Genomic DNA, 16,166 nt, shown 5'->3' with positions numbered 1-16,166 from the left:
GGTCCTTTGAAGAACAGCACATTTTCAAAGGGCTGGTAGGTTTTTCCCCAGGGGAGAAAAAAAATACTATTCAGCTCCTGGCACAAACCAAAGCATTTGGACAAACAGTGTACACCCAGGTGCCACTCAGATCAGTGGTACATGATCGGTCATGCAGACCAGAGCTGCGGGGGTTAGAACATTCTTACTTTGTTTCCTCCCCGTATTCTCCATTCAAGGAGGTGTCTTTCTCCTGGCATGATTACAAAGGATAGATTTTTGCCTGTTTATGGGGAAATCACAATCAGAAATATTCAACTTGAGAAGAAACTAATGGGCCTAGCAACTTAATATAGGGCAGACTGACACCAGAACTACATTCCTTGGCCCCCTGCCTGTGTGCTTCTGGCCAGGCCTTGGTTGGCAAGTCTGACCCGAGAAAAGGATCTGCAGAAAATCAGACTATGGGATCACTTTGTTTGTGCATTGGGAATGACATTCTTTCCCACCCCAGGAAAACCTTGGGGACTTTCAGAGACACTGTGGCTAGCCAACCACATGGTCGGCCTCAAAGTTGAGAGGCTCAGTAACCCTCCTATCCCTAGAGAATTCCAAAGTGTGGATGCAATTTAACTAGAAAGCCATTGGTGACTATCTGTGATCCTCTGGAAGTATGCTATGTTGATGTAAATCTTGCATCCAAAGCCAGAGGGAACCACAGTGACTAGTAGAATGGTGGTCTCAATGCCCACTTAGCCTCTGCCTCTGAATTTGACCATAGTGGCGTTCAGCTGATAGAGCGGGAAGAAGAAATATGCATTTTTTATGAAAAAATAAATATCCAAGAGAAGATGAAACTAAATGGAGAAATTGAAATACATCTACTGGAAGAAAAGATCCGATTCCTGAAAATAAAGATTGCTGAGAAGCAAAGACAAATTCGTGTGACCCAGAAATTACTGCCAGCCAAGAGGTCCCTGGATGCCGACCTAGCTGTGCTCCAAATTCAGGTGGGTGAGTGATCACGGGACACTTCCTCAGACCATGTATTTTTTTCTGCCTTTATTAGTTTGTGGATGAGTTCTTGCATGTCAACCAAGCCATACTATTTCTGGGACCTATAACGATGCATCCATCTTGTTTAAAAATACACTTCAATGCTACTCTAGGATGGAATCTGTGCTTCAGGCATCCAGGCTACACATTGTCTTTTTTTCTTATGAAGCATTTTCTGCCTGCCTTGGAATTTAAAGCCTCCCAGGACTTATCTCTAGCTCAGCTTCCTCCATAGCCCAAGCTTTAGTGATCTAGACTCTCACCACCCTCAGCATAATTATGTCGTTGCTGCTTGCTGGACAGATCTTGAGGATGAGCCAGCACTCTTACTTTTGATACTCTGGTCCCCAGAGCAAGACATTATCTGGAGATTGTTGCTTATTAGTAGTTGTCAGTCACATATAACTTGAATCTTTATTAACCACTGTAGTTCTATGATAGCTTAGTAACCTGGCCTCTGACATGGCCTTTTTTAAAGTGGAATAAATCCAAAAAACTAAAACATGAAATAACAAAATAAATAAAATGTGAATATAAAGCTACTTTCTTCACGTGTTACTTGGGGTTTATTCTTCATATAATTTTTTTTAAAATTAAACTAAAAACTGTGTAGCCTAAACTTGTTCCCATTGACCAATGTAGCATGAACAAATTCTAACCTATAATATTTTTTCTAAAATGTCAGATTTGCATTTGGATTTTTTTTCCTGATAAAAAGTTAAGACATTTGGTGAATGAAATTTTGTAAAAGTATAAAAATTATAAAGAAGAAGATAAAATTCTATCCCCAAGATACAATTACTATTAAAATTATCAAAAATCTGGGAGAGATCCTTTCATTTATTTTCTAGGTATACAAGTAAATGTTTTTCATTAGCTCATGCCCTAGACAGTTTGGGGTCCCCTTCTTTTTTTTTTTTTAATCATGTCAAGGGGATTCATAGGATTTCATGGGACTAGATGATAGATCTGATTTCATATTTTATGCCATTTGAATGTATATATGCTGCATAGATAATAGCCTCTTTCAGTTTGCACAAATATGCCAATGTTCTGATTCCAAGTTTTGTTTTTGTTTTTTTTTTTTTAATTTAGCCTTGAGTTCTTCCACTCATTTCTTCAGTAAGTGTAGTCAGATTCAGATCGATTGGCTAGAAAGTCCCCCCTAAACTCCCACAGGCCTCCCCAGGCTTCCTGCAGCTCTGACTCCTGCTTCCAACAAAGGTTCATTTGAGGGATCACCCATCAGCCGGCACACACGGTGCCTGTGCCACTTCTGTGCCATGTCCGCAAAGGCACAGAACTCACCCCTTCCCCAGGCTACACCTACACAAGGCCATTCATGCCAGGCCTCTGTGGACAGACTTTATTAAAGATGTGGGGCAATGGTATGTGGGGTTACATTATAGAAATGCAAAGCACTTCAATTAGATATCAGACATCCATACTCTTCTTGGGGGCACTCTATCACTGGCGACTCTTCCCTGAGTACTAATACCCTGTACCGCACTCTTGCCTAGCTCGATTTCACTGGCTTGTCTTTCACCTCCCCTCTCCCTCTACAGCCTCCTCATCCCAGATTGCCCCCAGGAACTCCATGCTTGCCCCCACTCCATTTTACAGAAGAATTTGGCTCTCTCCAGCTTTTTGCAAAAATGAAGCTTTAGGTCCATCTTTGCCCATCCTAAACTATCAAGATGCAGAGCAACACAAAAGAACTTTAAATTTAATAAAATCTGTTACAGAATAATTTCCTCTGTATTGTATAAGCATATTCTTTGTGTTCACTGCAAATCAATACTTCCATTCAGTGGACAAAATTGTTCTTAGAAAAAAAATTGTCATTTTGTTATATAAAACCTATTATCTAGTATGAAATGTAAATTCACTTTTACCCAAGAAGGAAATATTATGCGTTTCATAACACTACACTCCCTGCCTGATGGTGAATTTTGATCATTTTGATTGCACGTGAACTGAGACATGCAGACTGTGTTATGAGTTATCTGCTCTACCGGAGTGAATTCTGATTATCTGCTCAACACTAATCATGTGTACCCTTGAAGGATGTGATGTGAAATTTCTAGCTTCAGGCAAGCCATTTCTATGCCCTGTTCTGCAGTGCTGGATCCCGGTCATATCCTGTCATTTTTTACAGCCACAGTGTCTGGGTTTTTTTTTTTTTTCTTTTAAGTCTTCTCCTTTTTTGCATCGTTTTCAGAATTCTCTTAAGGTTTGCATTTTTTTCAGTTGTCCAGAACAGTTTTTAATTGTCCGACAATCTAATCCAAGGATTATCATGAGTGTGTTCTCCTGGTTCCTGTAATAATAGCTCAATTTTAGGAAGTCACATGAACTATTTTGGGACACAAGGACACTATTTTACATAGACAGAGTAAACAGTTTTTCTTCAAATGCCAAGGGAAAACTAAAATTGAGACACCCCTTTATAAGCAAGCACTGTATTTTTGTTACTTATTTAGTTTCCTAATTAAGAAAAGGGAACATTAAGTATTGTTAATAATAAATACAATAAATGCTTGATTACATATGTATGTATACTTCAATTCTATATTAAAGACATTTAAGGAATGTAGATACAGGAAAAAGAAAAATGTTAAATTATTTGTCACCATTTATAATTCTTTTTGTAGGGAGGAGGAGCATAAATTAAATTTTAAAAATGCTGCCTGTATCAGTCTTAGACATGTTGTAAAATACCATCAATATATTATCTCATATGATGAATCAACCCCATGGCACTGAGCCTTTTCTTCCCATTTGACAAGTGAGGAAACTAAGGTTTAGAGAAGATAAATGATTTACTTGAGATTACACAGGTATTCAGTAGGAAACTGAAAATAATGCTTCTTGGTTGTCACCATGCTTCGTATCTCTTTCCCTATAAAACAAAAACTAAGTGTGGCTGCCATTCCTATTTAGGAGTAGCCATGTTTCTTCATTCACCACCAAAATCTCATTGATTCAACAAATAGAGTTGATATGTATGACACTATATTAGGGATTTAGCAGAAAAAATACAAATAGCCCAAGCTGTTCCTCACAGAGTGTACATTAGGTAGATTCAATAATTAAGAATGTTTTTCTCCTTCTTTGGGAAGCCATTAAACCTCTTGCCAGCCAAGTGTTTGAAATGAAGTCCAGTGTGTTGTATGCTAGTTACCCTGGTCTCTATAACAACCTGCAATGAAGAGGTGAAGGCTGTGTATTAGTTCATTTGCATTGCTGTAAAGGAATACCTGACGCTGGATAACATAAAGAAAAGAGGTTTATTTTGGCTCATGGTTCTGCAGGCTGTGTAGGAAGCATGTGCCAGCATCTGCATCTGGTGAGGGCCTCAGGAAGCTTCCAATCATGGTGGAAAGCAAAGGGGGAGCAGGCACATTGCATGGCGAGAGAGGAAGCAAGAGAAAGAAGCAGAGGAGCCAGGCTGTTTTTAAACAACCAGATGTCACTTAAATTCATAGAGTGAGAACTCACTCATTATCCCAAAGACAGCACCAAGCCGTTCATGAAGGCCCCACCCTGCCCGCATGACCTGAACACCTCTCACCCAGCCCCACCTCCAACACTGGGGATTATATTCATTCAACATGAGATTTGGAGGGGGACACATCCAAACCATATCAGGCTGTATACTTGGAGCCCTGCAACCACACAGCATCCCATGAACATGACACAAAATGGGAAGCAATCAAGGGCCGCTTTTGAAATCAGCTTTTTCTATGACCCAGAAGGCACTGCCTCACCTCATATGATCAATTATAGACATCATTGTTGCAGTACCATAAATGAGCAGAAACGTCACTTAACCAGGTCCCAGCTGATGGGGTGTTAAGAAAACAGAGTTCTCTTCTACCCTTGCCTGGGTTGGTCCTCCTGAAAAACTCTCAAGACTCTGGGCAATGTGATTTTCAGATTTACTGAGCTAGAGAATTCATTTTAAAGTTAATGTTTTTTTCTTAGTAGTTTTCACAGTGTACAGACAGAATTAAAGACCTGGAGAAACAGTTCGTAAAGCCTGATGGTGAGAATAGAGCTCGCTTCCTTCCAGGGAAAGATCTGACTGAAAAAGAAATGATCAAAAAATTAGACAAGGTAAACATTATTGCTTAAAATTGCATCTGTTAGCCCCTGGTTGATGTAGTTTCACAGATACCTATGGTACTGTTTCATGTTATGCTGACAGACCTATCCTTCATTATTCTAGTCACTAATATAGTCCTTTTGTGGTAATCTAGTCATACATTCTAAGCTTGATTTAGACACTTGCCAAAAGAAGTTCCAATCCAGTGGTTTCGAGATTCCAAAGGCACCTTTCTCTCATGACCCAAAGGAGTAATTTTGACATCTTAAATGGATTAATTTGTCTTCCTGATGGGAACACACCAGAAGAATGGTGATGTGGATGCTAGATAGAGCTGAGGGGGCCATACTCAAACTCCCAGAGGTATCTGCAGGGGCTGGGGCAGGGAACGTCTTAACCCAGCTCTAAACACTTTCCAGAGGTATTTTGTGGGGAGTGGGGGGAGATAGTGCTCTAATTAGGAAATAAGATTTTGTCTTAGATGACTTTTTTTATTCCTCTTGAAACAATTTTCAAACATAGCTGGAACTACAACTGGCCAAGAAGGAGGAGAAGCTGCTGGAGAAGGATTTCATCTATGAACAGGTCTCCAGGCTCACAGACAGGCTCTGCAGCAAAACTCAGGACTGCAAGCAGGACACACTGCTCTTAGCCAAGAAGGTAGGCCTGAGACCCTGCCTTTTCCCTTCTGCCCCTGCTCCTTTATTACCTTTTATTTTCCACAGACTGATAGAGTTATTGAGAGAAGCACTGGAGAGATTAGGCTTTATGACTAAGGAAACTTAGAAAAACGAAAGGATGACTCAGAGAATTGTCCAAAATGTTTCAATCTTATTCCCTGAATTAATTCACTTCACAGTGGCAAAACTTAGGCTTTTAAATGACAGTATACAAGTTTCACTTAGCAAGGCAACTACCCAAATATGACAGTTATTATCCTTGTATTTCGTGCACAAAGTTAAATCCTTTTTAGTTCCTTTTAAGTGGAGTGCCTCACTTATCCAGTGATCTTAGTAGGGACTGCTCCAATCCAGAACTCAGCCAGAACCCAGAAATTGAAAGGGACTGTTAAGGAGAAATGCAGTCACACAACACCCAGACCAACTGCACCATGGAGGTGCCCACCAGGCACCACTAGTGAGGAAAGGCCAGGAGCACAGAACCCCCTAATTTAATAAGCGTAAGAGACCAGGACAGCAGATCCAGAGCCTCGGGGTCGGGGTGGGACTGCCAGAAGCTGCACTGAAAGGAGCAGCCAGCAGAGCCCCTACAAGTCCCCCTGGACTCCCAGCATGTTGTATGCTAGTTACCCTGGTCTCTGTAACAACCTGCAACGAAGAGGTGAAGGTTGTGTATTAGTTCGTTAGCATTGCTATAAAGGAATACCTGAGGCTGGGTAACTTATAAATAAAAGAGGTTTATTTTGGCTCGTGGTTCTGCAGGCTGCGCAGGAAGCATGGTGCCTGCAGGTCTTGCCAGGCTTCCTGTGGCTCTGACTGCTGCTTCCGATAAAGGTTCATTTGGGGAACTGCCCCATTAGCCTGTACACCCATTTCTGCGCATGTCCATGCAGGCACGGGACTCACTCCTTCCTCAGTCTACCCCTACACAAGACCATTCATGCGAGGCCTTTCATGCATACCATAGAGCCATCAGAGGATTGGCCACTCACCTGGCCTCTGGGGTCCCCTGGAGCATCCCATCAGTGCAGAGAGTTCAGCTAGTCAACAGTAATTACTGAACACCTGCTATGTGCTACTCTCATGCTAGGCATGAGTTCAGAAACAAAGAGGAAGGGACACATTGTTTACACCATAGGAAGCTCATAGGGTCTAGTAGGGGGAGACTGATGAAAACAGATAACGGTAATACCCACACCAGAGACTGTGGGCTCCTGAGGGCAGCAATTGTTCCTCGTTCTTAATTTCTCCAATGCCTAGCATGTACCAGACTCTAGAAAAACACTTGAAGGATGAATAATAATCAGTTCTGTTCTAGAAGCACATGTGGCACACGAAACAAGAAATTATTGTAAATCTTAGACTATCTTTGCCATTTTTATTTGACTATTATGCTTCTGCTCTGATGACTTTCATGAATAGACTGATCAGGTCAGTGGCAGGTGTGCAAATCACAACTTGGCCTCACAAACTAAAGTTGTGAGTTGCACTTCTGCCACTGGACTGATGCTAAGGCTTAGTTAAGCTCATGCACTTTGCCTGAATTAGCATGTCTGATATTCCTTTAAATAAATGTTGCCTTCCTTCCTTTTGCAAATGAATTTCCTTTCTTTGGGGGAAGTCATTTTTCACTGAGGCCTGACTTATCAAAGCTAATGGCACAGTCGCCTGGAAGGCAACAGTAAAGCTAGAGAAATGTACATAGCGGCCACTTTCCATAGCCAGGAATGCTCCAGCACAGCCGAGTCCTAGTCTAACAATTATTCTCCCCTTTCCTTTCCCTACCTTCCATGCTCTCCGTTGGCTTCTTCCTCCTCCCCAGCTTTCACTGCCCCCTCCATTTAAAATGATTATCTCATAGTAGGCAGAACTGGAAAGTAGAAAGACATTCAGATTCCAGATCTGTGATTTATCAAAACTAGAAAATGACCTTGAGAAAGATGGATAAATGATCTTAAAACTCAGTTTTCTCATCTGTGTAATGGGTGTGATAGCCGAAATTGTTGCAAGTATTACATAGTCGAGCACGTAAGTGACCTAGCCACATTCAAAAAGATTGCACATCTCAAGTGTCTCCCTTCTCCTAGATAGCTTATGGTGCCTCCTGCAAATTTCCCAACAGAAATGGGAGCAGAAAGTGGGAAATCTCAGTTAAGACTTGGAGCAACCCAGGATAATACGAAACTTTGTTTTCTAATTTATGGAAGAGGAGGGAAGTTGGCCAGTTACACAGACGGACACACACACTCAAGTGTGCAGTGGTTGCCATCCCATTACTGGGTATATACCCAAAGGATTATAAATCATGCTGCTATAAAGACACATGCACACGTATGTTTATTGCAGCACTATTCACAATAGCAAAGACTTGGAAACAACCTGAATGTCCATCAGTGATAGACTGGATTAAGAAAATGTGGCACATATACACCATGGAATACTATGCAGCCATAAAAAAGGATGAGTTCATATCCTTTGTAGGGACATGGATGAAGCTGGAAACCATCATTCTCAGCAAACTATCTCAAAGGCAAAAAACCAAACACCACATGTTCTCACTCATAGGTGGGAATTGAACAATGAGAACACATGGACACAGGAAGGGGAACATCACACACTGGGGCCTGTCATGGGGTGGGGGGAGTGGGGAGGGATAGCATTAGGAGATACACCTAATATAAATGACGAGTTACTGGGTGCAGCACACCAACATGGCACATGTGTACATATGTAACAAATCTGCACGTTGTGCACATGTGCCCTAGAACTTAAAGTATAATTTTAAAACAAAAGATGAGAAAAAAGAAGAAAAAAAGTGTGCAGTGGTTGAGTGGAAAATGATTCCCCCAAAGAAAAGGAAATTCATTTAAAAAAGGAAAGGCAGCAACATTTAAGGAAACATCAGACATGCTAATTCACTCAAAGTGCATTAGCTTATCTAAGTCTTAGCATTTCTTATTTTATGAGTTAAAGTTGCGAATTGCACCAGTGCTGCTGGACTGACCGGTCTGTTAGTGGAAGTTGTCAAAGCAGAAGCGTAGAAATCAAATAAAAATGGCAAAACTTATGACTCATTGAAGTTTTTAGTGGTAGTCATTTTTATTCGATACATGCTTCCTAAAAATTAGTCCACTATAGAAAAGTCATAAAAATGTATATTACCTACCATTAAGGAGGCAAAATTTGTGTATGATAATCAGTTATTACATTTTCAGAGGCAGGTAAGTCACTAGCAGCAACATTTCTTTAAACAGAGGTACAGATGTGACCAGATACGCTCTATTAGGAGAGGAAGGTATTTGACATTAGGTGTAGTATTGGAAGCTCATTTGCATGTCCAATTTATCCTGGTCCAAGAACAAAGAAACAAACTAAGAGTTCATTCATTCCTTCATTCAGAAAATATTCAACTTTAATTTGGGGGGGTGCCTCTTATATTCCAAGCACTGTCCTGAGCACTGGGACTATGATGATGAATAAAACAAATAGTCCTTGTCCTCATGAAGAGTATATTCTTATGGGATGACAAAAATAGTGAAATACATATATAACATCAGCAGTGAGACATGATGTGAAGAAAAAATAAGGCAAGGTAAGAGGAACTAGTGAGTGTTGCCAGGTAGAAGGTATAACCACTGAACTGCCCCACTATGGCTATCAGACTGAAAGATTCTACCATTTATAAGACTGAGAGCTTACAGGAACCCCTAATTCCAGGTTTACTTCCTGCCTCTTGAGATCTTTTTGTTCCAATTAGTCTTATCTTTTAACTGTATTAATGCTAAATAGCTGGTATTAATAGGTTAAACAAAAAAAAAGTGTGGTCGCAGTGGCTCATGCCTGTAATCCCAGCACTTTGGGAGGCCAAGGCAGGTAGATTGCATGAGCTCAGGAGTTCAAGACCTGCCTAGGCAACATGGTGAGACTCCATCTCTACAAAAAATACAAAAACAAATAGCCGGGTATGATGGTGCACACCTGTGGTCCCAGCTACTTGGGAGGCTGAGGTGGGAGAATCACTTGAGCCTCAGGGGCAGAGGTTGCAGTGAGCTGAGATCACACCACTGTGCTCCAGCCTGAGTGACAGTGAGACCCTGTCTCAAAACAAACGAACAAAACAAACAAAGCACTCCAGGAACAGCTCTCATTCTAAATTATTGACTAAATTTTCCCCAGCTCAGCTCATGCATGTTTCTGACCTAGTAATAATGATGCACACCAGGAATTATGATCAATAATGCCAACATGTCAGTGTGATGGTTTTCATTTAAAAAGTCATTTCAGATGCAGAACTTCTGCTGATTATCTTATATAAGCAAAGAGTAACATTAGTTCTACCAGATTTTTTCCCCTGGATAAGTGACAAACTAATGACGTCAAATTAAACTAGAATTTAGGCATCAAGAACACTCTTAGCTGGGCACAGTGGATCATGCCTGTAATCCCAGCACTTTGGGAGGCCGAGGCAGGAAGACTGCGTGAGCCCAGGAGTTCAAAACCAGCCTTGTCAACACAGCAAGTCCCCATCGCTACAAAAATAATAAATTAGCTAACTATGGTGGTGCATGGCTCTAGTCCTATCTACTTAGGAGGCTGAGGCAGGAGAACTGCTTGAGCCCCAGAGTTCCAGGCTGCTGCAGTAAGCTATGATCACACTACTATACTCCAGTGTGAGCAACAGAACAAGACCTTGTCTTTATTTTATTTTATTTATTTTTTTAAAAAAAGAACATCCCTGGCCAGGCGCGGTGGCTCACGCCTGTAATCCCACCATTTTGGGAGGCCGAGGCAGGCGGATCACGAGGTCAGGAGATCGAGACCATCCTGGCTAACATGGTGAAACCCCATCTCTACTAAAAATACAAAAAAATTAGCCGGGTATGGTGTTGGGCACTTGTAGTCCCAGCTAATTGGGAGGCTGAGGCAGGAGAATGGCGTGAACCTAGGAGGCGGAGCTTGCAATGAGCTGAGATGGCGCTACTGCACTCCAGCCTGGGTGACAGAGTGAGACTCCGTCTCAAAAAAAAAGAACATCCCTTCACCTCTCCTTCTCACCTCTTAAAAATGGGCACTAAACTGTTCTCCTCAATGTTATTCACCTTGAAATCCAGTAACTAGATAAACAAATCCTTTTCTTGTTCTCTCCTTGTCCTTACTTACACAGCCAGGGTGTTCGGCTCAATATCTGCAGTCTCTTCCAGTTCTTAATTTCTGTAAATTCCAAGTTAGACCCTCCTTCCTTCAGACAAAAATGCACCCCGCCATTATAGATAGCCAGCAGCCTGCCATTTTAAGTCTTCGTGGACTGTATACATAGACTGTATACATAAGCCTTGGGCTCTTTAATTCTAGATGAATGGCTATCAAAGAAGGATCAAAAATGCAACTGAGAAAATGATGGCTCTTGTTGCTGAGCTGTCCATGAAACAAGCCTTAACCATTGAACTCCAAAAGGAAGTCAGGGAGAAAGAAGACTTCATCTTCACTTGCAATTCCAGGATAGAAAAAGGTCTGCCACTCAATAAGGAAATTGAGAAAGAATGGTTGAAGGTCCTTCGAGATGAAGAAATGCATGCCTTGGCCATCGCTGAAAAGTCTCGGGTAGGCTTTGGCTCCTGTATTGCATTTCTAAAGAGTGCCAGCAAGCGTTACATTCAGGGGGTCAGTTATCCCACAGTATAAGAAAAATTTCCCCACTCTACTATACACAGTCCCAACAGTCATTAGAAGTGTATTTAAGATATTCTATGATAAGTCAAAGAGCAGTAATCCAGAGTGCCACAATACTCACTGAAGAACACTTAGCAAGCACAGGGCCCACCCCACAGCCTTACATCCTGGGCTGCCGAGGCTGAACATCATGGCCTTCCACCAGCATAGCGATGACCAGGCTGGCATTGGCCTTATCCATAAGTCTCCAATCTCTGTCTTGGCACCTCTGCTCAGACCACACCTGACTGTTCCATGTTCATCTCCTGTGGCCTCCACCCACATTATTGTTGCCATGCCTTCTGCAGATGCTTGAGGGACATCATAGGCCTCGGCGCCACCCCTTTCTTTTCGCACCTTAGGCCTCTGGCCTAAGACTAGGTCTATTACTGACTCCCCCTGCAAGTTAGATAGCAGATCTTCTGTGTACCCCCACGACCTGTCAATATTCTTAGACTGGAATTAGGCATCTCTTTCCAAGGAGTCTACATCCTCCAGATGTACAACTCACTCAGATTGCCAAGTGGATGTCACCGAAAGGGTCCCTATTTGCTCCTGAACTCAAGACAAAACTGCATTCAGAACACACTAGGAATACCTGAGCACAAGTGTAAATTATGTGATTTATAATTTCCACACCACCTGGGACTGTTCCTTTTAGGGCATTCAGATTTTACCTGTGGTGTCCCACTGCCATTTATTAGAGGGCTTTTCAGTGTAGTAAGTGATTACTCTATTTTCCAGAGGCACAGACAAAATCTTGAAAACGTTGAGGCTCAGGGCAAAGCTGGTGACCATTTTCCTCCTCTGCTTCCACTTTACTCCTCTATCTCTTCCATTGTAACATTTGCTCACCAGTGACTTACCAAAGGAAATATGTTGCTCTGCCTTTGTCAAAAACAGGGAAATAATTAGTGCTTGATGACCGATATTGAGGTGGAAACATAGTTAGGACCCACAAAGCAGTCTTTGAAAAACCCTAAACTCCAGGATTGATGTGATGCTTAAGCAATACAGCCCATTCCAATGAGGGGTGGGTGTGTGTGTGTGTGGTGTGATTCCACCCTCCTACCCTAAACCCCAGGAATAATGTGATGCTGAAGCAATACAGCCCATGCCAATGAGGGGTGTGTGTGTGTGTGTGTGTGTGTGTGTGTGTGTGTGTGTGTGTGTGTGTGTGTGGTGTGATTCTACCCTCCTACCCCTCCCATCCCTTTGGGGAGTATCAGCTAGCACAGTCAAAGACTGTCCAGACCAGCTGTGTCTTTTGGGACCTAAGGATAAAGTGACTTCAGAGTTTTCAGAGAACTGAAAAGGAAAAATCATTCTTCACAGGAGTTCTTGGAAGCAGATATTCGCCAGCTGCCCAGTGGTGTTTACACGACTGCAGAGCAGCGTCCGAATGCCTACATCCCAGAAGCAGATGCCACTCTTCCTTTGCCAAAACCTTATGGTGCTTTGGCTCCTTTTAAACCCAGTGAACCTGGAGCCAATATGAGGCACATAAGGAAACCTGTTATAAAGCCAATTGAAATCTGAATATGTGAACAAATCCAGGCCTCTCAAGGAGAGGACTTCAACCAGGCTTCCTTGTACCCACAGGTGAAAAATGTGAGCATAATACTTCTAATATTATTGATAAGTAAGGTAAGCACAATTAGTCAGCTAGAGTACAACATGGTTTCTATTTACCCACCAACTACTATACCTTTCATGATGTTGAATGGGACATAGAACTGTCCTACATTTATGTCAAAGTATATATTTGAATTGCTTATATTTTCTTTTTCACTCTTTATATTGAGTACATTCCAGAAATTTCTAGTAGGCAAGGTGCTATAAAAATGCAGTAAAAATAAATCTGTTTTCAATGAAGTACGGAAATGGACAGAGTGGTCTTTGTTTATTAAAGAAAAAACAAATACTGCTCAATATACACACTTAGAAAGAATGGCTATTTGAAAAGGAAAATACCTCAAGTATTGCAAAGGCATAACTCACTTTGTTGAATAAGAAGTAGCACTTAATCTTGGTAAATCTAAATTACGTAAAGTAGTGAAGCTTGTCGTGGCTTTTTGCATTTTTTTCATTTTTTTCATTTTATTTTTTTGACAAATAATAATTGTACCTACCCATGGGGTACATAGTGAAGTTTCAATACATATAATGTATAGTGATCAGATCAGGGTAATTAGCATATACATTCAAACTTTATCATTTCTTTGTGTTGGGAATATTCAATATCCTCCTAGCTATTGGAAACTATATATTGTTACTTATAGTCATCCTACAGTGGTATAGGACATAGGACTTATTCCACCTATTTCACTGTAATTTTGTGCCTATTAACAAATCTACCCCATTCCTTCCTTTCCTTATCCTTTCCCCTAACCTTCCCAGCCTCTTATATCCGCTGTTCTACTTTTAGCTTCCACATGAGTGAGAACAATTTTTAGCTTCCACATATGAGTGAGAACATGTGGTGTTTAACTTTCTGTACCTGGCTTATTTCAATGAACATAATGTCCTCCAGTTCCTTTCATGTTGCCACGAATGACAGGATGTTGTTCTTTTTTGTGGCTGAATAGTATTCTGTTGTGTATATGCATATGTGTGTGTGTGTGTGTGTGTGTGTGTGTGTGTATATATATATATATATATATATATATATGTAGCTCCCATTTTCTTTATCCATTTATCTGTTGTTGGACAGACACCTAGGTTGATTTCATGTCTTGCCTATTGTGAATAGCACTGCAGTAAACATGGGGGTGCAGCTGTCTCTTCAATATTCTGATTTCCTTTGGATAAATTTCCAGTAGGGAGATTGTTGGATCATATGTAGTTCTATTTGTAGTTTTCTGAGGAACTCCCATATCATTCTTCATAGTGACTGCACTAGTTTACATTCTCACCAACAGTGTATATAAGAGCTCCCTTTTCTCTGCATCCTTACCAGCATTTGTTATTTTTTAACTTTTTGGTAATAGCTATCCTAATTGGGGTGAGATGATACCTCATCATATTTTTTTAAATTTCTATTTCCCTGATGATTAATGATGTTAAGCATTTCTTCATATACCTGTTGGCCATTTGTATGTCTTTTGAGAAATGTCTGTTCAGGTCATTTGCCCATTTTTAAGTCAGATTGTTGTTTTTGTAGTGTTTTTTGGTGTTAAGATATTTGAGTCCCTTATTTATTCTGAATATGAATCCCCTATTGGATGAGTAGTGTGCAACCATTTTCTTTGATTCTGTAGGTTGTCTTCACTCTGTTGTTTCCTTTGCTGTGTAGAAGGTTTTTAGTTTGATGTAATCTCATTTGTTTATTTTTGCTTTTGTTGCCTGAGTTTTGAGATCTTATTCATAAAATATTTTCTCAGGCCAATGTCCTGAAGCATTTCTCCTATGTTTTCTTCCAGTAGTTTTATGGTTTTGGGTCCTATATTTAGGTCTTTGGTCATTTTGAGTTGATTTTTAAATAGGGTGAGTAGTAGGGAACTAGTTTCATTCTTCTGCATATGGACCTCCAGTTTCCCCAGCACCATTTATTGTAGAGACTGTCCTTTTCCCAATGAGTATTCTTGGAACCTTTGTCAAAAATCAGTTGTCTATAGATATATGGATGAATTTCTTGATTCTCTATTTTGTTCCATTGGTCTATGTATCTGTTTTTATCCCAGTGCCATGCTGTTTTGGTTACTAGAGCTTTGAAGTATATTTGAGATGTGGTAGTGTGATACCTCCAGCTTTGTTCATTTTGTTCAGGATTGCTTTGGCTATTTGGGGTCTTTTGTGGTTACATACAAATTTTAGGATTGTTTTTCCTATTTTTCTGAAGAATGCCATTAGTATTTTGATAGTGACTACAATCAATCTGTTGATTGCTTTGGGTAGTATTGTCATTTTGTTTTGTTTTATTTTATCTATTTTATTTTATTTATTTTGGGAGACAGAGTCTCACTCTATCACCCAGGCTGGAGTGCAGTGGCATGATCTCAGCTCACTGCAGCCTCCACCTCCAGGGCTCAAGTGATCCTCCCACCTCAGCCTCCTGAGTAGCTGGGACTACAGGTGCACACCACCACACCCAGCTAATATTTTTATTTTTTGTAGAGATGGAGTCTCACTAGGTGACCTAGGCTGCTCTCAAACTCCTGGCCTCACGCAATCCTCCTGCCTCGGCCTCCAAAAAGTGCTAGGATTATAAGTATGAGCCACCACACCCAGCCAGAATGGCTATTATTAAAAAGTCACACACCAAAAAAAGATGTTGGTAAGGTTGCAGGAAAAAGGGAATGCTTAACACTGCTGGTGGGAATGTAAAATTAGTTCAACCACTTCGCAAAGAACTAAAAACAGAACTACCATTTAACTCAGCAATCCCATTACTGGGTATATACCCAAGGAAAATAAATTGTTCTACCAAAAGGACATGTGCACTTGTACATTCATCAAAGCACTATTCACAATGGCAAAGACCCATGTCTTTGCCCATGCTCTGTCCCATACGTTTTGGCCTGTTGTGTTTCCATTTTCATTTGTTCCAAAGAATTTTTAAATTTCTTCCTTAATTTCTTTCTTCTTCATTTTGGTCATTCAGGAGCATGTTGTTTAATTTCCATGTATTTGTA

At 40.8% G+C, this 16,166-nt stretch overlaps 1 protein-coding gene across 4 annotated transcripts in view; it reads left to right on the top strand.

The window, feature by feature from the left end:
- CCDC146 (coiled-coil domain containing 146) overlaps positions 1–13,407 on the top strand; it is a 174,194-nt gene extending 160,787 nt beyond the window's left edge. For 3 of the 4 annotated variants that reach the window (XM_063641532.1, XM_055283471.1, XM_063641530.1), the window contains 5 exons: positions 761–989; positions 5,026–5,154; positions 5,666–5,803; positions 11,176–11,424; positions 12,868–13,407. In XM_063641532.1, coding sequence (XP_063497602.1) covers positions 761–989; positions 5,026–5,154; positions 5,666–5,803; positions 11,176–11,424; positions 12,868–13,071 — 949 coding nt within the window. In that variant the 3' untranslated portion in view covers positions 13,072–13,407. The remainder of the gene's footprint in view (positions 1–760; positions 990–5,025; positions 5,155–5,665; positions 5,804–11,175; positions 11,425–12,867) is intronic. The other variant, XM_063641533.1, reaches the window with a different exon arrangement.
- Positions 13,408–16,166: the final 2,759 nt, after the last annotated feature.

This window comes from Symphalangus syndactylus, chromosome 6 (genome assembly GCF_028878055.3).
Source record: "Symphalangus syndactylus isolate Jambi chromosome 6, NHGRI_mSymSyn1-v2.1_pri, whole genome shotgun sequence".
NCBI classification, from domain to species: Eukaryota; Metazoa; Chordata; class Mammalia; order Primates; family Hylobatidae; genus Symphalangus; species Symphalangus syndactylus.
The sequence above is the reverse complement of the archived record's forward strand: the minus strand, read 5'-3'. Positions and strand labels throughout refer to the sequence as shown.